Here is an 18999-nt window from a genome sequence, read left to right on the forward strand (position 1 = left end):
GCATGGAAGATGGCAGGATCCCCAAAGACACATTGTACAGCGAGCTCGCCACTGGTATCAGACCCACCGGCCGTCCATGTCTCCGCTTTAAAGACGTCTGCAAACGCGACATGAAGTCCTGCGACATTGATCACAAGTCGTGGGAGTCAGTTGCCAGCGTTCACCAGAGCTGGCGGGCAGCCATAAAGGGGGGGCTAAAGTGTGGCGAGTCGAAGAGACTTAGCAGTTGGCAGGAAAAAAGACAGAGGCGCAAGGAGAGAGCCAACTGTGTAACAGCTCCGACAAACAAATTTTTCTGCAGCACCTGTGCAAGAGCCTGTCACTCTAGAATTGGCCGTTATAGCCACTTCAGGCGCTGCTCCACACACCACTGACTACCTCCAGGCGCTTACCCATTGTCTCTCGAGACAAGGAGGCCAAAGGACCTGCATTCTTCAAAGTTTGTAAAAATAATTTATCCCAAATCTCTATGGGAGAGATTTCAAATACATTCACTCTCTAACGCATGTAGTGTTTGATCTTTCCAAAAGTAGTCCACCCTTTAGAACTTAAGCCAAGGACTTAATTCAGAAGTGGCATTCTAGTAGCTTCGCATCATACCATCAACAACATCTTGAAGAATTAGCTGTAAACCGGATAAATTACTGTTATGGATAAGATGCTTATCAAAGTTCATCAAAAATTACAAATCTTCTCGCAACTGTTAGAAATAGGACAACGATGGCCCTTATATTGATTAAAACTGCCTAATAATTAATACAAATAGAAGAAGAATGATCAACACTCTGGAGACTCCATCAGACAGCAGCTGCTGAAAGGATAAGAAACAGTGGAAAGAAATTGTATCCTGAATTAAACATTACCAAAAATTTACAAAGTCTGAGCAGCAATTAAATAACCTCTTGAAATGTTGCATACATCCATATTAAGCTCCATGAAAGCAGATATTTTTCATAAAGAGAACTCTGTCATGTTCATATTAAATCATCATTAAAGGTATACATGTCTGTTCCCAGTTTATTAAAAAAATGATAAAACTCAGTAACTTTAAGATTTAGAAGTATATCTGCAGACAATTTTGTGCAAACAATGTTATAAATGTTCCTTGAAGTGTTAACTTTCACTTGCATGAACAAACAAAGATCACTTTTAAAGTCGTTCCCACTCACACAAATATGTGTTTCCCACAAAGTAAAGTGAGGAATTGCAAAGACAATACAAGTCCAAGTCTTTTAGGTTACTGTTTCTCTTTCAGAGTATAGTTATGCAAATATTTAAATAAAGATGGATTTTGAAGTAGAGAAATTCTTATAACTAAATTAAGATATATTATGTCAACTTATTCAATTACAAAGTAATTGGGTGTGAAATTGGGCTTGGTAGCACCTGTTTGGGTGCTATGGTTGTCGTTCGGAGGTTAAAATGGCATCCAATGTGTGCGCACGCACACTTCTGTCACGCCGGATGCCATCTTGCTGAGGGGGTTAGCACATGCGCAGCTAATGTCTGCTGGAAGTATGAAAAGCAGGCAGATCATGACGTCAATCAGCATGCAACATTGATTTGACGCCAGTGGTGCCATTTTCGAGCTTAACACTCGAGTCAATGCCCTCTCTTAACCTCATGCAGCTGAGCACGCCCTAAGCAACTGGAAAGATCCCCCACCAGCGCTGTTGAAAGAGATCATCAAATACTTACAGGTTACTTGCTGGTTCATTTCTTCCAGCTGCTTCTATGACTCTACTATTGTTTGGTGCTTTCCATAGTTCTTTCAAGTTGCAAAAATGTACAGGAACTGATGTGGCAGGTGCTGTAGGACATTTTTGCTGGCTTCAAGGCTTCTGCACAAAGCAGCTGCTCTCAGACATGGGTGCATGAGTATGCATTCCCCTTGGAAGACAGCATGACTGGGAGAATGAGCAGAGGCTATGCAGAGCAGGGCAAGCTGCTAGAAGAGGGAGGAGGAGGAACAGGAATAAGGGCTTTCAGCATGAGGCCATATCTGCCCAGAGTGTTCAGGGGCAATTCTCTTATCTGAACTTCAGCGAGGAACACTGAGTCACAGCAAGTCACACTTCAGTCTGACACCTGCTGCAGCCACAACTGCAAACTAAGTGCAGAGCAAGGGCTGCATTGCCAGTAGCTGCGAAGTCGAATGTGGCGATGATCTTTTATGTGTCTAGCTCCTTCCAGGCTGGAAGTGGCGATATTTGCAACATCTTCCAGTTTGCCATCTACTGTTGCATAAAGGGGGTCACGGAAGCTCACTATTAAAAGAGAGCTGTCTACATTTATAGGAACATAGGAAATAGGAGAAGGAGTAGGCCATTCAGCCCATTGAAACTGCTCTGCCATTCAAACAGATCCTGGCTGATCATCTACCTGTACGCCATTTTTCCCTACTATCCCCATATCCCTTGATGTCATTAGTATCCAGAAATCTATCGATTTCTGCCTTGAACATGCTCAGTGATTAAGCTTCCACAGCCCTATGGGGTAGAGAATGCCAAAGATTCACCACCCTCTGAATAAAGAAATTCCTCCTCATCTCAGTTTTAAATGGCCTGCCCCTTATTCTCAGACTGTGTCCCTGGTTCTAGACTCACCAGCCAGAGGAAACATCCTATTCACATCTACTCTGTCACGCCCTGTAAGTTTTAATGAGATCACCTCTCATTCTTCGAAACTCCAAATAATACAGGCCCAGTTTCCTCAATCTCTCCTCATAAGACAAACCCCCCCAACCAAGGGATTAGGCTGGTGAACCTCTGTTGCACTCCCTCTATGGCAAGTACATCCTTCCTTATATAAAGAGACCAAATCTGTACATAATACTCCAGATGTGGTCTCACCAAGGCTCTATACAATTTCAGCAAGACATCTTTACTCCTGCAATGAAGGCCAAATACCATTTGCCTTCCTATATGCTTGCTGCACCTGCATACTAGCTTTTAGTGACTCATGAACAAGGACACCCAGGTCTCTTTGGACATCAACACTTCCCAACCTCTCACCATTTAAGAAATACTCTGTCTTTCTGTTTTTTTCTACCAAAGTGGATCACTTCACACTTATTCACATTATATTCCATCTGCCATGTTCTTGCCCATTCACTTAGCTTGTCCAAATCCCCTTAAAGTCTCCTTGCATCCCCCTCACAACTTACATTCCCACCTAACTTTGTGTCATCAGCAAACTTGGAAATATTACTTTTGGTCCCCATATCCAAATCATTTATATAGATTGTGAACAGCTGCAGCCCAAGCACTTATCCTTGCGGTACCCCACAAGTAACAGCCTGCCATCCTGAGAATGACCCGTTTATTCCTACTGTCTGCTTTCTGTCTGTTAAACAATTCTCAATCCACAGCAGTATATTACCCCCAATACCATGTGCTGTAATTTTGTTTACTAACCTCCTGTGTGGGACTTTGTCAAAAGCCTTCTGAAAATCCAAATACACCACATCCACTGGTTTTCCTTTATCTATGCTACAAATAACATCCGCAAAAAACTCTGACAGGTTTGTCAAACATGATTTCCCTTTCATAAATCCATGTTGAATCTGTCCAATCATATCATTATTTTCCAAGTGTCCAGTTATCACATCCTTTATAATAGATGCTAACACTTTCCCTACTACTGATGTCAAACTAACAGGTCTGTAGTTCTCCGTTTTTTCCCTCACTCCCTCCTTAAATAGTGGGGTGACATTTACTACTTTCTAGTCTGCAGGAACCACCAATGCATCCACTATCTCTATAACCACATCCTTCAATACTCTGTATGTAGCTCATCTGGTCTGGGGGATTTATCAACTTTCTATCCAATTTATTTTTCAAGTACTATCCCTTTATTGATATTAATTTCTTTCAGTTCCTCATTTTTACAAGTCCTTTGCTTCCCGAGTATTTCTAGGAGCTTTTCTGTGTCTTCCTCCGTGAAGACAGACATGAAGTAATTGTTTAGTCTCCCCGCCATTTCCCCACTCACCACCACAAATTCTCTCTCAGCCTGTAATGGACCCACATTTGTCCTTGCTAATCTTTTCCTTTTCACATACCTAACGAAGCTTTTACAGTCGGAATTTATGTTTCTAGCTAGCTTGCATTCATGTTCTCTATTCCCTTTCTTTATCAGTTTCTTGGTCCTTCTTTGCAGGATTCTAAATTGCTCCCAATCCTCAGGCTTACCAAATTTTCTGGTGACCTTATAAGCCACTTCCTTTGATCTAATGCAATCTTTAACTTCTTTTGTTAGCCACGATTGATTCATTTTCTCTTATCAGAGAAAAACAGGCGGAGTGAGCACACAGCTTCACAAGGATTGCAGGTTTTCCCTGGTGCACAATAACGTTGACTGCATACGCATCACTTTGTAGGAGCCGCATGTCAACTCTTCCATGTACCAAAACCGAATGGGATTTCATTCTCTCAACATCCAGCTGGTGTGCGACCATATGCAGAGAACCATTCAGGTCAATGCCCAGTGTCCTGGCAGCAGTCATAATACCTTCATTCTGCAGCAGTCTACTGTACCATCTGCATTTAAACGTCATGGAAAACCAAAAGGTGGCTACTGGGTGAGAACGGCTATCTGCTGACGACACGGCTCATGACTCTGCTGTGCTAGCCATGCACACGTATACAGTATGCGTACAATGAAAGTCGTGTTACCACATGAAATCTGCTTGAACAGACCATTGGCGGGCTCAAACAATGCTCCCGCTGCTTGGACCATGCTGGAGGAGCCCTGCAGTACTCGGCAGAGCAGGTGTCAAGATTCATGGTGTCTGGTACATGCTGTACAACCTTGCCATAATGGGGGCACATGCACTGACCACCAAATGGTGAACAGCAGAAGAACATGAGGTGGAGGAGGTAGGGAGAAGATAACCTTGACCCCCCCCCCCCCCACTTCTGGTCGGGTGCCCATGGAGAATTAATTTGAATGCAATACCAGTAACTGCAACCCCAGTTCCACACTTACCAATAGTCTCACACCTTACCTTCCTTCTGTTACTGACTATCATAGTGTACACATTGAACACAATGCAAAAATAAAAGTCACCACAAAATAAACATTCCAAGCCAAATTCATGAATGAAATCATGCCATATTCATTGAAATCATTCAAACGTAAACTAATCACCTTGTGCATTCCCTTAGTTACCTGTATTGCAGGTGCTTTTGCCTATCCTAGTGCTCCTACGCAGTTCTACCCCAGTGGCTGCAGCATGACGGATGGACGGTTGCTGATTTTCAGTGGAAGAGACTGCAAAAGGCCTTGGAGGATCAGCCCAAGCAGCCCTAGGCGTAGAATACCTGTGGCTGGCTGACAGGCAACAGTAAGGGCAATGGCAAAGTGGAATGGGTGGGCTGGCATCCTGAGAGGACAGCAGGTTTGTGCCTCGTGGATGCATTGCCATTCCCCTGGGGCAGCTCCTCAGTAATCCTAATAATCCATTGGAGGACAGATTGTTGGAATGCCGTAATACCCTGCAAGGCCCTTTGAACACTAATCTATAATCATGATAGCTGCAAGCTGATCTTGCATGACAACAGTCTGAGCTTCCACTGCAGCACTCAGACGTTGAGTAGCTGCTGGATGTGGTGCAATGGAAGTTGAGACATCAGCCATCAGGTGGTGCATTATGGTTGGGTTCATAGTTGGCCACCTCTTGTATGCTGGAAAGGATGGGCCCTAAGCATGCGCGAAACCTTATGCCAAGTTAGTGCTGGACTCCTCCATGCTCCTTGATGTTGAATGCAGGCTTTCTGGCAGGGTTCCCAATGCACCAAACATTTTGTTGTGCATACCCATCAGCATTCTTCTGTAGGCTGCCCCGTCGAAGTCCTCCTCTGAGTCCTCTGCAGCAGAACCCATGTGTGACCTCGCCCTCTGCTGGCTGCCACACTATCCTTGCCCCCTGCCCTGGCTGCAGCACACTTATGCCCTGTGTCTCTAATCTATCCTCTAAGATACAGGCAATGTCATGAGCATGTGGCTACGAGTGCGAAGTCAAGTGACAGTACTGTGTCTACACCATCACTCTCTTCTTGGTGTTCTTCCCTGCCTGACCAGGTTGCACCTCTTGGGTATCTGAAAGGAAATAGGCACAAGGGTAAGCCTGTGATGAGGGGAGTGGAGGGTTGCGGGTGGGGAAGTAAGTGGTGCACGCTTAACCATTTGCAGCTTGTAAATCAAAAGAGATTGTGAGATGAGGGTGAAGTTGGATGTGAGAAGGAGGATTGGGTATAAGGATACCATCATCTTTGATGGTTTCAGCCTGCTACTGGCCATAGCTTCACCAATAAAGGCATGCACCATCTCCTTCATGGGGGTTAGGACATGCAGGCGTGTCTGTTCTCCTCCGGTTAGCTCCTGCTGTCTCCAGTGTGCACCACCTTATGTATCAGTGAGTGTTGTCAGGAAGTGTGTCAGTGAGTGTTGTGCAATCTGTTTGGGTGATGTGGCTGTCATGGTTGAATGGTTGAATAGTTGCCAGTGTGTGCAAGCTGTGAATGTGCATGTGAGGTTTGCAGCAGTGATAAGTGTGTGAGGGTGAGGTGAAGCATATGATTGACAGAGATTATTGGTAGGTGAATGATGCGGGTGTGGTGAATCGAGCAGTGTCTAAGGTTAGTGCTGCAGTTGGTAGGATATGACATTTGAAGATGCAGTCACTGACCTTTGCCACTCATGTGAGATCACTAAATGTCTTGAGGTACTGCATCCAGTTCCTCAGGGCAAAACTCCTGGCATTGATTTCTGTGATTATCTGCTTCCACTGCCTTTTGACTGTGTGTCTGGAGGGCCTTCTGGCCCACTGCGGACACAAGACATCTCTCCTGCTTTCCACCAAGAGGTCAAGATTGCATTGTCTGAAAATCTTGGCATCTGCTCTCTCTCTCTCTCTGTCATATTGTGCCATTCCTCACTGTTTTCCTTGGATTGATTCGCTGCCTGCACGACTCTCAGCACCTGCTCTAGACACAATGCCCCTCCCCTTTCAATGGTGCAAGCTAGCTTTTAAGTGGTGTTAGGAAGTTAAGATTTTGGGTGTCCTGCTGATGTGTGTAGCCAATGAACAGCACAATTAGTGCTGGCTGAACTCAGAAATCATTATAATGAGCAGGAAGCACAAAGCCGGCATGCTGTCTACTTTTTAATCGACAGGCACAGGTTACTTGCACATCACGATTCCCACACCCTTTTTTGGGTAATATCCAATTTATCCCCCTCTGGAAGCCTTCTGCTAACTTTTATTAACATGTTTCTTCTCTCAGCCAATGAAGAGCAATGTTTTGACTCTCCGATTTCTCTGTGACCACATTAGTGGACCATTGCCTAGATATTTAATGCAGAGAGTTATGTAGATGAGGGGGAGGAGGAGTTTTGTATGGGAAACATGGGTCCGGGACCCTGACCTCAGTTGAATTTCCCTGCGTCACATTGGCACCTGACACAATTTTTGACGAGCAGGCTAAGTAATGGCCTGGGTGCCTGCTTGCTGTCCAATTAAGGTTGCAGGTGGGCTCCCGAGGCTGTAGGACCAATAGGAGGCCTTCCAGCACTGACCAATCGGCAGCCCCATTGTCAGAGATGGGTGCTGCCATTGTAAGTAGGAGAGAGAGAAGGAACCTCAAGATGAAGAGATTTAAAATATTTTTAGCATTAAAAAGGCCACAGCTGTCAGGCTGTCATCATGGAGGGGCAACCTCTCGACTGGTTGGCCAACAGTTGCAGCTGTGGCCCAATGGCTATGGCAGATGTGGGGGGGGGGGGGGATGCTGGGGGTTGGGGGGGCGGAGTCGGTGATGGGGCTGAGGCTCCCTACCTGGTATGTCACGTTCTTTGTTTAAACCATGAAGATGAGCACATCCTTATGTGATCTTCCATCTTTCATGGGCCTCTATAGCCCTTACATGTAGTTTCTGTACTTTATCAATTATACCATTGCCACTTCCTGAGGACGACTTCCCTTATCGCTTCCCTTATTCCCAGTAAAACAAAACTTAAGCATTAATCTAATCCTCTTCCTATACCAAGCTGATTTTATATATAACAGATTCCCCACCTTGAGAGGGAGAAACTTACATTCGACCTCTCGGTTTCAACCTTCTGTTAACTGTGCCAGTTCAAGGTTATTGGTTTGGCAGTCAGTCAACGTGTCAAGCACCTCAGATAACATGTCATTGAGATTAGGGTTATCAGGACTAGGCACTGAGCTAATACTAGGGCTGTTCTTGCCCAGGGGTGTTGACTTGCATTCTAAGTTACATTCTACTATTGGTGGTCCCTTAATTTGTTTACTGCTTTTTCAATTCGAGCATTATTTTATTGCATCTTAACAAGATGTTTCTGGGAAGTACTGCTTATTTGAATAATGGTCCTTAAATTAAGGGTTAGAGGCGGAATCAGGTGTCCAAATTTCACCACTGCATCTAGGGCCACTTGTTTTAGGACAATATTCACTTGTACTTGGTTTAGTTTAGTTTAGTTTAGTTTAGAGATACAGCACTGAAACAGGCCCTTCGGCCCACCGAGTCTGTGCCGACCATCAACCACCCATTTATACTAATCCTACACGAATCCCATATTCCAATATCATCCCCACCGTTCCCTATATATTTCCCTACCACCTACCTGTACTCGGGGCAATTTATAATGGCCAATTAACCTACCAACCTGCAAGTCTTTGGCATGTGGGAGGAAACCGGAGCACCCGGAGGAAACCCACGCAGACACAGGGAGAACTTGCAAACTCCGCACAGGCAGTACCCAGAATCGAACCCGGGTCCCTGGAGCTGTGAGGCTGCAGTGCTAACAACTGCGCCACTGTGCCGCCCTAACTTTACATTATGAGTTCTTATGGAGATTAAACAGGCATTTTCTACTTGGCTTAAAACAAAAGGTTGGCATATGTGTCAACAAAGTTGGGTATCTGATTGTTTTTGATGTTGGTCAAGCCTTTTTGTACTTGATTCAACAGGAAACTTGCATACATAGCACAAGTGATAGTCCTGGAAGATTGATCCTTACTTTCCTTGGACTCTTTAATTATTTCATTAATCTTGTCTTGGACTTTTTGGAGATCCTGTACTATATGTAGTCTTGATTTTATTGCCTCCCGCAATTCTTTAATTTGATCTGAGCCTCCCTCATTCATTTTGGTCAAAATTCCCTTCAGTTGTTCCCTCTGAGCCTCATTCTCCCAATACTCGCTTTCTTCTACATATCCTGTACCATTTCTGTCATTTACTTTATCTTATAATGCTGTTCATCTTGGGGGCGGGGGGTGGGGGCGGGCAGGGGCAAAATTCATCACTTGCTTTTCCACAAAATCCTTAACTATTTGTTTTACCACTTTGCTGTAGAATATCTCATAGGTGTTTAATTGTCCCACTTCTCCTACTGCCCATCTCTAGTGTTATTTACACCTACAAGACATAATGGTTTCTTAGGTTAATACAAAGGTAAAACAAAACATATACATGTGTATAAATATTCTTGGTATTACAAGGTGGCTGTATTCTAACAGAGTTCACACCTTGATGGGGAGGAGCAATTGCCGACCCCTCACTCAATCTTACTCCTTATACTTCTGTAGGAGGGCTGCTACTTCTAAGTAATTGGCACGTTGCAAGTACATATGTTTCAAACAACAGATCAGGCATGGACTTAAAAGATTCTCCAACTGTTCCTTCACCTGTGTCCATCTTGTGGATAATTCTTGCTAAATATTGTTTCTCCCTAGCTCCTATTTTTCTTAACCCAGATTCTGTATCCTCCTGAACTTCAATTTTGCTCCTCTGACTGGTACTAATTTGCATAATTCTGTTCGGATTGTTTCATAGTTGATTTCTCTATGGAGTATATGCCAATACCTTGATGATTTAAAATGTTGTCTCACTCTACTGGCCACATTAATCATTTCATGTTGTGCTGTTATCAAGTAACTGAGCATGTCTGAAACTCATTCTTCAACGCAAATTCACCATGCATTTACGCATTTTAGTTGCTTCACACGTAACAAATCACATCTGCACATATTCACACCATCTGATACATGCTGTTCTTGGATTTTCGGGTGATCTTATCAAAAGATCAGGAGTATATTTGTTTCAAGATCTTTGCTCATCTTCCCTGAATGGTCCCGATGCCTCAGGTAGTGGCCAAACTATCAAATGCAGTTTTCTTAACTAGTTCAAAGGCAAGGATACAAATACTTTCAAGAGAAACTTATCAATTTACAAGTCTGATCTACACTTTTTTGACTTTCACTGGAATGTATATGGATATCAGATTGATACCCTTCATTGAATTACGCCCAGAGTGAGCAATTCCAATTCCCATTTGGTTGTGTGGTTTTCCTGTGTCTATCTTCCATCCTGAATCACTTCCTCTCATTCAATTTTACACATCCCATGAGTTACCATTCTATCTCATCCATGAGTGCTGGAGGAACTTTACTGTCCGATACAATATTTGCATAATAACTTTAAAACAAAAATAAAACATTACTACTTTGTCAAATGTTACGAACATATTTTGTTTGTTCACAAGCTTGAACCTATTTTTTATTTCCCAAAAATAGCATGTTATATTGTACTTGACATCTTATCCTTTCAAAATTATCCCAAATTCAAATAGCAGTATTGTTGGACTGACAGGTTTTGTCAACATTCAATTTAGTTCCTACCAAAAGAAACTTACTTGATACACTAAAATATCCAAGACTGCTTGCTACAAGTTTCTTCTAATGAAAATTAGATTTTTTTTATTTGTTTCTAGGATGTGGGTGTCACAGGCTAGGCCTGCATTCACTACCCATTCTAATTGACCTTGAGATAGTGGTGGTGAGCTGCCTTCTTGAACCGCAGCAATCCTTAGGTTGTAGGTACACCAACAGTGCTGTTAGGAAGGGAATTCCAGGATTTTGGCCCAATGACAGTGAAGGAACAGTGATATAGTTGCAAGTCAGGATGGTGTGTTGTCGGGGAACTTGCAGGTGGTGGTATTCCCATGCATCTGCTGCCCTTGTCCTTCTAGGTGATAAAGGTTGCGGGTTTGGAAGGTGCTGTCGAAGGAACCTTGGTCAGTTTCTGCAGTGCATCTTGTAGATGTACACATTGCTGCCACTTTGCGTCGATGATGGAGGGAGTGAATGTTGTAGGTGGTGGATGGGGTGCCAATGGCTGCTTTGTCCTGGATGGTGTTGAGCTTCTTGGTTGTTGTTGGAGCTGCACCCATCCAGGCAAGTGGAGAATATTCCATCACACTCCTGACTTGTGCCTTGTAGATGGTGGACAGGCACTGGGGAGACAGGAGGTGAGTTACTCACCGCACAATTCCCAGCCTTGGACCTGCTCTAGTAGCCACAGTATTTATGTGGCTGGTCCAGTTAATTTTCTGTTAATGGTGACCCCCTATGTTGATAGTGGGAGATTCAGCGATAGTAATGCCATTGAACGGCAAGGGGAGATGGTTATATTCACTCTTGCTTGAGATGGTCATTGCCTGGCACTTGTGTGGCGCGAATGCAACTTGCCACTTATCAGCCCAAGCCTGAATGTTGTCCAGGTCTTGCTGCATTTCTACACAGACTGCTTCAGTATCTGAGGAGTCGCGAATGGTGCTGAACATTGTGCAATCATCAGCGAACATCCCCACTTCTGACCTTATAATGGAGGGAAGGTCATTGATGAAGCAGCTGAAGATGGTTGGGCCTGGACCCTGAGGAACTCTTGCAGTGATGTTCTGGGACTGAGATGATTGACCTCCAACAACCACAGCCATTTTCCTTTGTGCTAGGTATGACTCCAACCAGTGGAGAGTTTTCTCACTGATTCCCTTTGACTCCAGTTTTGCTAGGGCTCCTTGATGCCATACTTAGTCAAATGCTGCCTTAATGTCAAGGGCAGTCACTCTCACCTCACTTCTTGAGTTCAACTGTTTTGTCCATGATCAAGTCTCTAATCTAATTATCTCCTTAAACTTCAGGTAAATTTTCCTTTCTTGAGTGTTTGAAATATTAACTCATCAATTTATCTTATCAGTTCTGATCTCAGAAACAAATGATGCCCAGGCTTGGTTGTTTTATGTGGTGTTTTAACATCAGAGACAGAAGTGCTCGCAGTTAGTTTGGAGGTGGCTTCCATATCCTTCAAGAGGACATAGACAGGCTGGTGGAATGGGCGAACACATGGCAGATGAAATTCAATGCAGAGAAGTGTGAAGTGATACATTTTGGTTGGAAAAACGAGGATAGGCAATACAAAATAAAGGGTACAATTTTAAAGGGGGTGCAGGAACAGAAGGACCTGGTGGTATATGTGCACAAGACATTGAAGGTGGCAGGGCAGGTTGAGAAGGCACACAGAATTCTGGGCTTTATAAATAGAGGTATAGAGAATAAGAGCAAGGAAGATATGGTGAACCATTATGAAACACTGGTCTGGCCTTAACTGGAGTATTATGTCCAATTCTGGGCACTGCACTTTAGGAAGGCTGTGAAGGCTTTAGAGAGGGCGCAGAAAAGATTTACACGAATGATTCCAGGAATGAGGGATTTCAGTTACGTGGATAGTTTGGAGAAGCTGGGGCTGTTCTCCTTAGAGAAGAGAAAGTTGAGAGGAAATTTGATAGAGTTGTTCAAAAATTATGAGTGATCTGGACAGAGTAGATGGGGAGAAATTTTTCCTATTGGCAGAAAGATCGAGAACCAGAGGATACTGATTTAAGGTGAATACCGGAAGAACCAAAGGCGACATGAGGAAAAACATTTTTACACAGCAAGTAGTTAGGATCTGGAATGCACTGCTTGAGAGTGTGGTGGATTCAAACATGGCTTTCAAAAGATAATTGGATAATTATCTGAACAGAAGAAATTGCAGGGTTACAAGTAAAGGTGAGGGAATTGAACTAACTAAGTTGCTCTTGCAGAGAGCTGACATGGACACAATGGCTGAATGGCCTCTTTCTGTGCTGTAACCATTCAATAACTCGATGGCATCTCCCCTTCTTGAGCACTTCTCTTGGAAGATAGAAAATAGCCGATATGGGTTAAGGCCAGATCTTTGAAAGGCAAAGCCTTTAATGCAAATTGTCATTATGCTGTGACATTTGATGTCTGCAGATAAGTTCTTCAGTTCTGAAAATTGCTGCAACTCTTGCTGCACCATTAGTATTTATGCAAACCTGAAAACCACAGTCACCTGTTTAAAAGAAAAGCCATTGTCACTCTGCTTAAGGGCCCAAAGGGTTAATTTGTCAAATCATAATTTCCCTTCTGTCAATTTAGAAACTCAAAATTTAAAAATGCCCAATATTACATTCAGAAATATGAAAGTTTTAGGGGAAGCAGTGGCGTAGTGGTATTATCACTGGGCTAGTAACCCAGAGACCCAGCATATTTCTCTGGGGACTTGGGTTCGAATCCCACCACAGCAGAAGGTGGAATTTGAATTTAATTAATAAATCTGGAATTAAAAGCTAGTCTAATGATGACCATGAAACCATTGTCAATTGTTGTAAAAACCCATCTGGTTCACTAATGTCCTTTAGGGAAGGAAATCTGCTGTCCTTACCTGGTCTGGACTCCAGACCCACAGCAATGTGGTTAACTCTCACATGCCCTCTGAAATGGCCTTGCAAGCCACTCACTTGAACCTAACCGCTACGAAGTCAATAAAAAGGAATGAAACCGGACGGACCACCCGGCATCGACCTAGGCACCGGAAACGACAATGGCAAACCAAGTCCTGTCGACCCTGCAAAGTCCTCCTTACTAACATCTGGGGGCTTGTGCCAAAGTTGGGAGAGCTGTCCCATAGACTAGCCAAGCAACAGTCTGACATAATCATACTCACGGAATCATACCTTACAGACAATGTCCCAGACCGTGCCATCACCATCCCCGGGTATGTCCTGTCCCACCGGCAGGACAGACCCAGCAGAGGTGGTGGCAAAGTGGTATACAGTAGGGAGGGAGTTGCCCTGGGAGTCCCCAACATCCACTCCAGACCCCACGAAGTCTCATGGCATCAGGTCAAACATGGGCAAGGTAACCTCCTACTGATTACCACCTACCGCCCTCCCTCAGCTGATGAGTCAGTACTCCTCCATGTTGAACACCACTTGGAGGAAGCACTGAGGGTGGCAAGGGCACAAAATGTACTCTGGGTGGGGGACTTCAATGTCCATCACCAAGAGTGGCTCGGTAGCACCACTACTGACCGAGCTGCCCGAATCCTAAAGGACATAGCTGCTAGACTGGGTCTGCGGCAGGTGCTGAGGGAACCAACACGAGGGAAAAACATACTTGACCTCTTCGTCAACAATCTGCCTGCCGCAGATGCTTCTGTCCATGACTGTATTGGTAGGACTGACCACCACACAGTGCTTGTGGAGACAATGTTCACATTGAGGATACCGTCCATCGTGTTGTGTGGCACTACCAGCGTGCTAAATGGGATAGATTTCGAACAGATCTAGCAATGCAAAACTGGGCATCCATGAGGCGCTGTGGGCCATCAGCAGCAGCAGAATTGTACTCAAACACAATCTGTAACCTCATGGCCCGGCCTATCCCCCACTCTACCATTACCATCAAGCCAGGAGACCAACCTTGGTTCAATGAAGAGTGCAGGAGGGCATGCCAGGAGCAACACCAGGCATACCTCAAAATGAGGTGTCAACCTGGTGAAGCTACAACACAGGACTATCTGCGTGCTGCCAAACTGCCTAAGCAGCATGCGATAGACAGAGCTAAGCGATCCCATAACCAATGGATCAGATCTAAGCTCTGCAGTCCTGCCACATCCAGCGGTGAATGGTGGTGGACAATTAAACAACTAACTGGAGGAGGTGGCTCCACAAATATCCCCATCCTCAATGATGGGGGAGCCCAGCACATCAGTGCGAAAGATAAGGCTGAAGCATTTGCAACAATCTTCAGCTAGAAGTGCCGGGTTGATGACCCATCTCGGTCTCCTCCTGAAGTCCCCAGCATCAGAGATGCCAGACTTCAGCCAATTTGATTCACTCCACGTGATATCAAGAAACGACTGAAGGCACTGGATACTGCAAAACCTATGGGCCCTGACAATATTCCGGCAATAGTAATGAAGACCTGTGCTCCAGAACTTGCTGCGCCCCCTAGCCAAGCTGTTCCAGTACAGCTACAACACTGGTATCTACCCTGCAATGTGGAAAATTGCCCAGTTATGTCCTGTACACAAAAAAGCAGGACAAGTCTAACCCGGCCAATTACCGCCCCAACAGCCTACTCTCAATCATCAGTAAAGTGATGGAAGGTGTCATCAACAGTGCCATCAAGTGGCACTTGCTTAGCAATAACCTGCTCAGTGACGCTCAGTTTGGTTTCCGCCAGGACCACTCAGCTCCTGACCTCATTACAGCCTTGGTTCAAACATGGACAAAAGGGCTGACTCAAGAGGTGAGGTGAGAGTGACTGCCCTTGACATCAAGGCAGCAGTTGACTGAGTATGGCATCAAGGAGCCCTAGCAAAACTGAGGTCAATGGGAATCAGGGGGAAAACCCACCTCTGGCTGGAGTCATACCTCGCGCAAAGGAAGATGGTTGTGGTTATTGGAGGTTAATCATCTGAGCTCCAGGACATCACTGCAGGAGTTCCTCAGGGTAGAGTCCTAGGCCAACCATCTTCAGCTGCTTTATCAATGACCTACCTTCAATCATAAGGTCAGAAGTGGGGATGTTTGCTGATGATTGCACAATGTTCAGCACCATTCGTGACTCCTCAGATACCGAAGCAATCCATGTAGAAATGCAGCAAGACCTGGACAATATCCAGGCTTGGGCTGATAAGTGGCAAGTAACATTCGCGCCACACAAGTGCCAGGCAATGACCATCTCCAACAAGAGAGAATCTAACCATCTCCCCTTGACATTCAATGGCATTACCATCGCTGAATCCCCCACTATCATCATCCTAGGGGCTACCATTGACCAGAAACTGAACTGGAGTAGCCATATAAATACTGTGGCTACAGGAGCAGGTCAGAGGCTAGGAATCCTGAGGCGAGTAACTCACCTCCTGACTCCCCAAAGCCTGTCCACCATCTACAAGGCACAAGTCAGGAGTGTGATGGAATACTCTCCACTTGCCTGGATGGGTGCAGCTCCAACAACACTCAAAAAGCTCGACACCAACCAGGACAAAGCAGCCCGCTTGATTAGCACTCCATTTACCTACATTCACTTCCTCCACCACCGACGCTCCGTGGCAGCAGTGTGTACCATCTGCAAGATGCATTGCAGCAATGCACCAAGGCTCCTTAGACAGAACCTTCCAAACCCGCGACCTCTACCAACTAGAAGGACAAGGGCAGCAAATGCATGGGAACACCACCACCTGCAAGTTCCCCTCCAAGTCACACACCATCCTGATTTGGAACTATATCGCCATTCCTTCACTGTCGCTGGATCAAAATCCTGGAACTCCCTTCCTAACAGCACTGTGGGTATACCAACCCCAAATGGACTGCAGCAGTTCAAGAAGGCGGCTCACCACCACCTTCTCAGGGGCAGTTCGGGATGGGCAATAAATGCTGGCCTAGCCAATGGCGCCCACATCCCTGAATGAATAAAAAAAAATTTAAAACGCAGCTGTCGGCAGAAAGGGCTAGCTTCTCTGCTTGTTTGCAAGAAGGTGAAGCAAAACATTTTCGACGCATGCAATTACATCACTTCACGTAATTTTTTTTTTAATTTTCCCAATTAAAAAAGAACCAAACTCCATTTTAATGTTCTTCCAAATTTGTTTCCCAAGTCATGGTACCTTTTTTAAACTTATTCACATTTTATTCTTTTATTGAAAATCTGTTAAAACAGCAAAATCTCATTATTAACTTCATTAAGTTTTTAAAAAATTCTCATCAGGGAAGACAGCATTTTAAATTAGACGCCACTTGTTTCCAAAGTTTACAGCATTTTTTCAGAGGGTTAGAACCCAGAATTTATTAATTTTTCCTTCTCCCGAGCTTATTTTTCAGCGTCTAATGTTTGCAATTTAACCCCATTTGGAAAAACAGACAGGAAGGCCATGTTTTGTATCTCTATTAATTAAAGTAAAGTTTTTTGAATTTCAGTTTTTATCCCAATTCTGGTTGCATAATCTTAAATTGAAAAGGACACGCTCCAATCACATTCACACTTTCATTCGCCTATTTCTAATTTCCAATACATCCAACTTTCAAAAATTGAACATATGCACAACAATGAACTGAAGACTCTGTGATTAAGCCATGTTTACTTTAAACAACAATATTCATGCGGAGGTACAATGAAAATCAACTCCCCCCATCTACAACTATTTAATAGCACTTTGTAGCAATGAGCCCAAGACAAGATTCAACCAAGGTCTCCAAGGCTCCAAAGGGGAACTATCTCTGTCATTTATACTCAACCGCATCTCATTCAGGAAGCACCTTGCAGGACGAGTAAATTAGCAGTTAAAATTAATAAAGTACGACAGTGTAAAACAGGTGATAGGAATTTGGCATCACATTTTACATATCTCCCATTTTTATTTCCATTGATTTTAAAATATGACATCAATTAAATGCCTGAAAAGTTAGTTTTTGGTAGAATTTACTGTGGGATAATTGTTGACAGGGATACTCGGAGAATTCCCTTCTATTTGTATTTTGCCTGGGATCTTAACATTATTCAACAAAATAATCTCTGGTTCAGAACTTCCCAAGTCCAAATGTGCTTTGAAATGTCACTTTTGTCGATTTCATTTAGGTCTGGCAATTGTTCTTTCAGGTTGAATGAAAAATGCCGTCATGACATTTTGCTCTGTAAATTCACTTGTTTATTCATTAAAGTAACAGTGTGACCATTGCCTGAGAACATCATTACATCAAGCTATGAACCTCTTTTAAATAAAGTCTTTATTTTTGCGACAAAAACAGATAGTGCTGGAATCACACAGCAGGCCACTTAGCATCTCATGAAGGACTGTATGCCTGAAATGTTAACTTATTTGTTCACTCCACAAATGCTGATTGATGTGTTGTGTTTTTCAAGCATTTTACGTTTTTTCAGATTTCTAACATGCAGTTTTCTGCTTTTTATTTGTCTTTTCATTATATTTTCAGTGCCTTTTGTTTTATCTGTGAAAACAAACTATCTAGAACTGAGTAAATAGCATTTTTTTATTCATCCGTGGGATGTGGGCATCACTGATTCGGTCAGCATTTATTGCCCATCCCTAATTGCCCTTGAGAAGGTGGTGGTGAGCTGCCTTCTTGAACCGCTGCAGTCCTTGGGATGTAGATCATTTCTTTTCTTAGGCTTCACAGCAGTTTGATACAACTGAGTGACTTGCTAGACCATTTCAGAGGGTATTTAAGAGTCAACCACATTACTGTGGGTCTGGAGTCACATATAGGCCAAACCAGGTAAGGACAGCAGATTTCCTTCCCTAAAGGACATTAGTGAACCAGATGGGTTTTTACGACAATGCTTTCATGGTCAGCATTAGACTAGCTTTTAATTCCAGATTTATTAATTGAATTCAAATTTCACCATCTGCCATGGTGGGATTTGAACGCTTGACCCCAAAGCTTTAGCCTGGGTCTCTGGACTACTAGTCCATTAACATTACCACTATGCCACTGCCCCTATTCAACAATTTTTGTATTTTGATTTTCAGTAAATTGCTCAACCTTTTGCTTTTAATTCCATGTTTTATAGTGTATCCTGGAATCAAAACTCTGCACGCTGTACAGACATCTGAATGCAATCAAACATACGCTGGGTCTTATTCTTGCACCAGAATCTCATGAGCAGATTTGTCACATCCTTCCTGGTGTTGTCTATGCCAGGTTGCTAAATCATGCAAGCAGATGCAACCAATTAGTGGAAGAGTGCTGCATAGATTTGTTGACCCTCACACTGATTGTGCCTTCTGCCCCTTGGGTGAGTGTATTTGTTCTGTTTGTCAC

At 43.8% G+C, this 18999-nt stretch overlaps 1 protein-coding gene across 2 annotated transcripts in view; it reads left to right on the plus strand.

Annotated features, from left to right (window-relative positions):
- The window catches only part of LOC137369102 (uncharacterized), a 323628-nt gene that overhangs the window by 200542 nt on the left and 104087 nt on the right, over window positions 1-18999 (plus strand). For both annotated transcript variants that reach the window (XM_068029753.1, XM_068029754.1), the window contains exon 8: window positions 18749-18973. In XM_068029753.1, coding sequence (XP_067885854.1) covers window positions 18749-18973 — 225 coding nt within the window. The remainder of the gene's footprint in view (window positions 1-18748; window positions 18974-18999) is intronic.

Source organism: Heterodontus francisci, chromosome 4 (assembly GCF_036365525.1).
Source record: "Heterodontus francisci isolate sHetFra1 chromosome 4, sHetFra1.hap1, whole genome shotgun sequence".
Lineage (NCBI taxonomy): Eukaryota > Metazoa > Chordata > Chondrichthyes > Heterodontiformes > Heterodontidae > Heterodontus > Heterodontus francisci.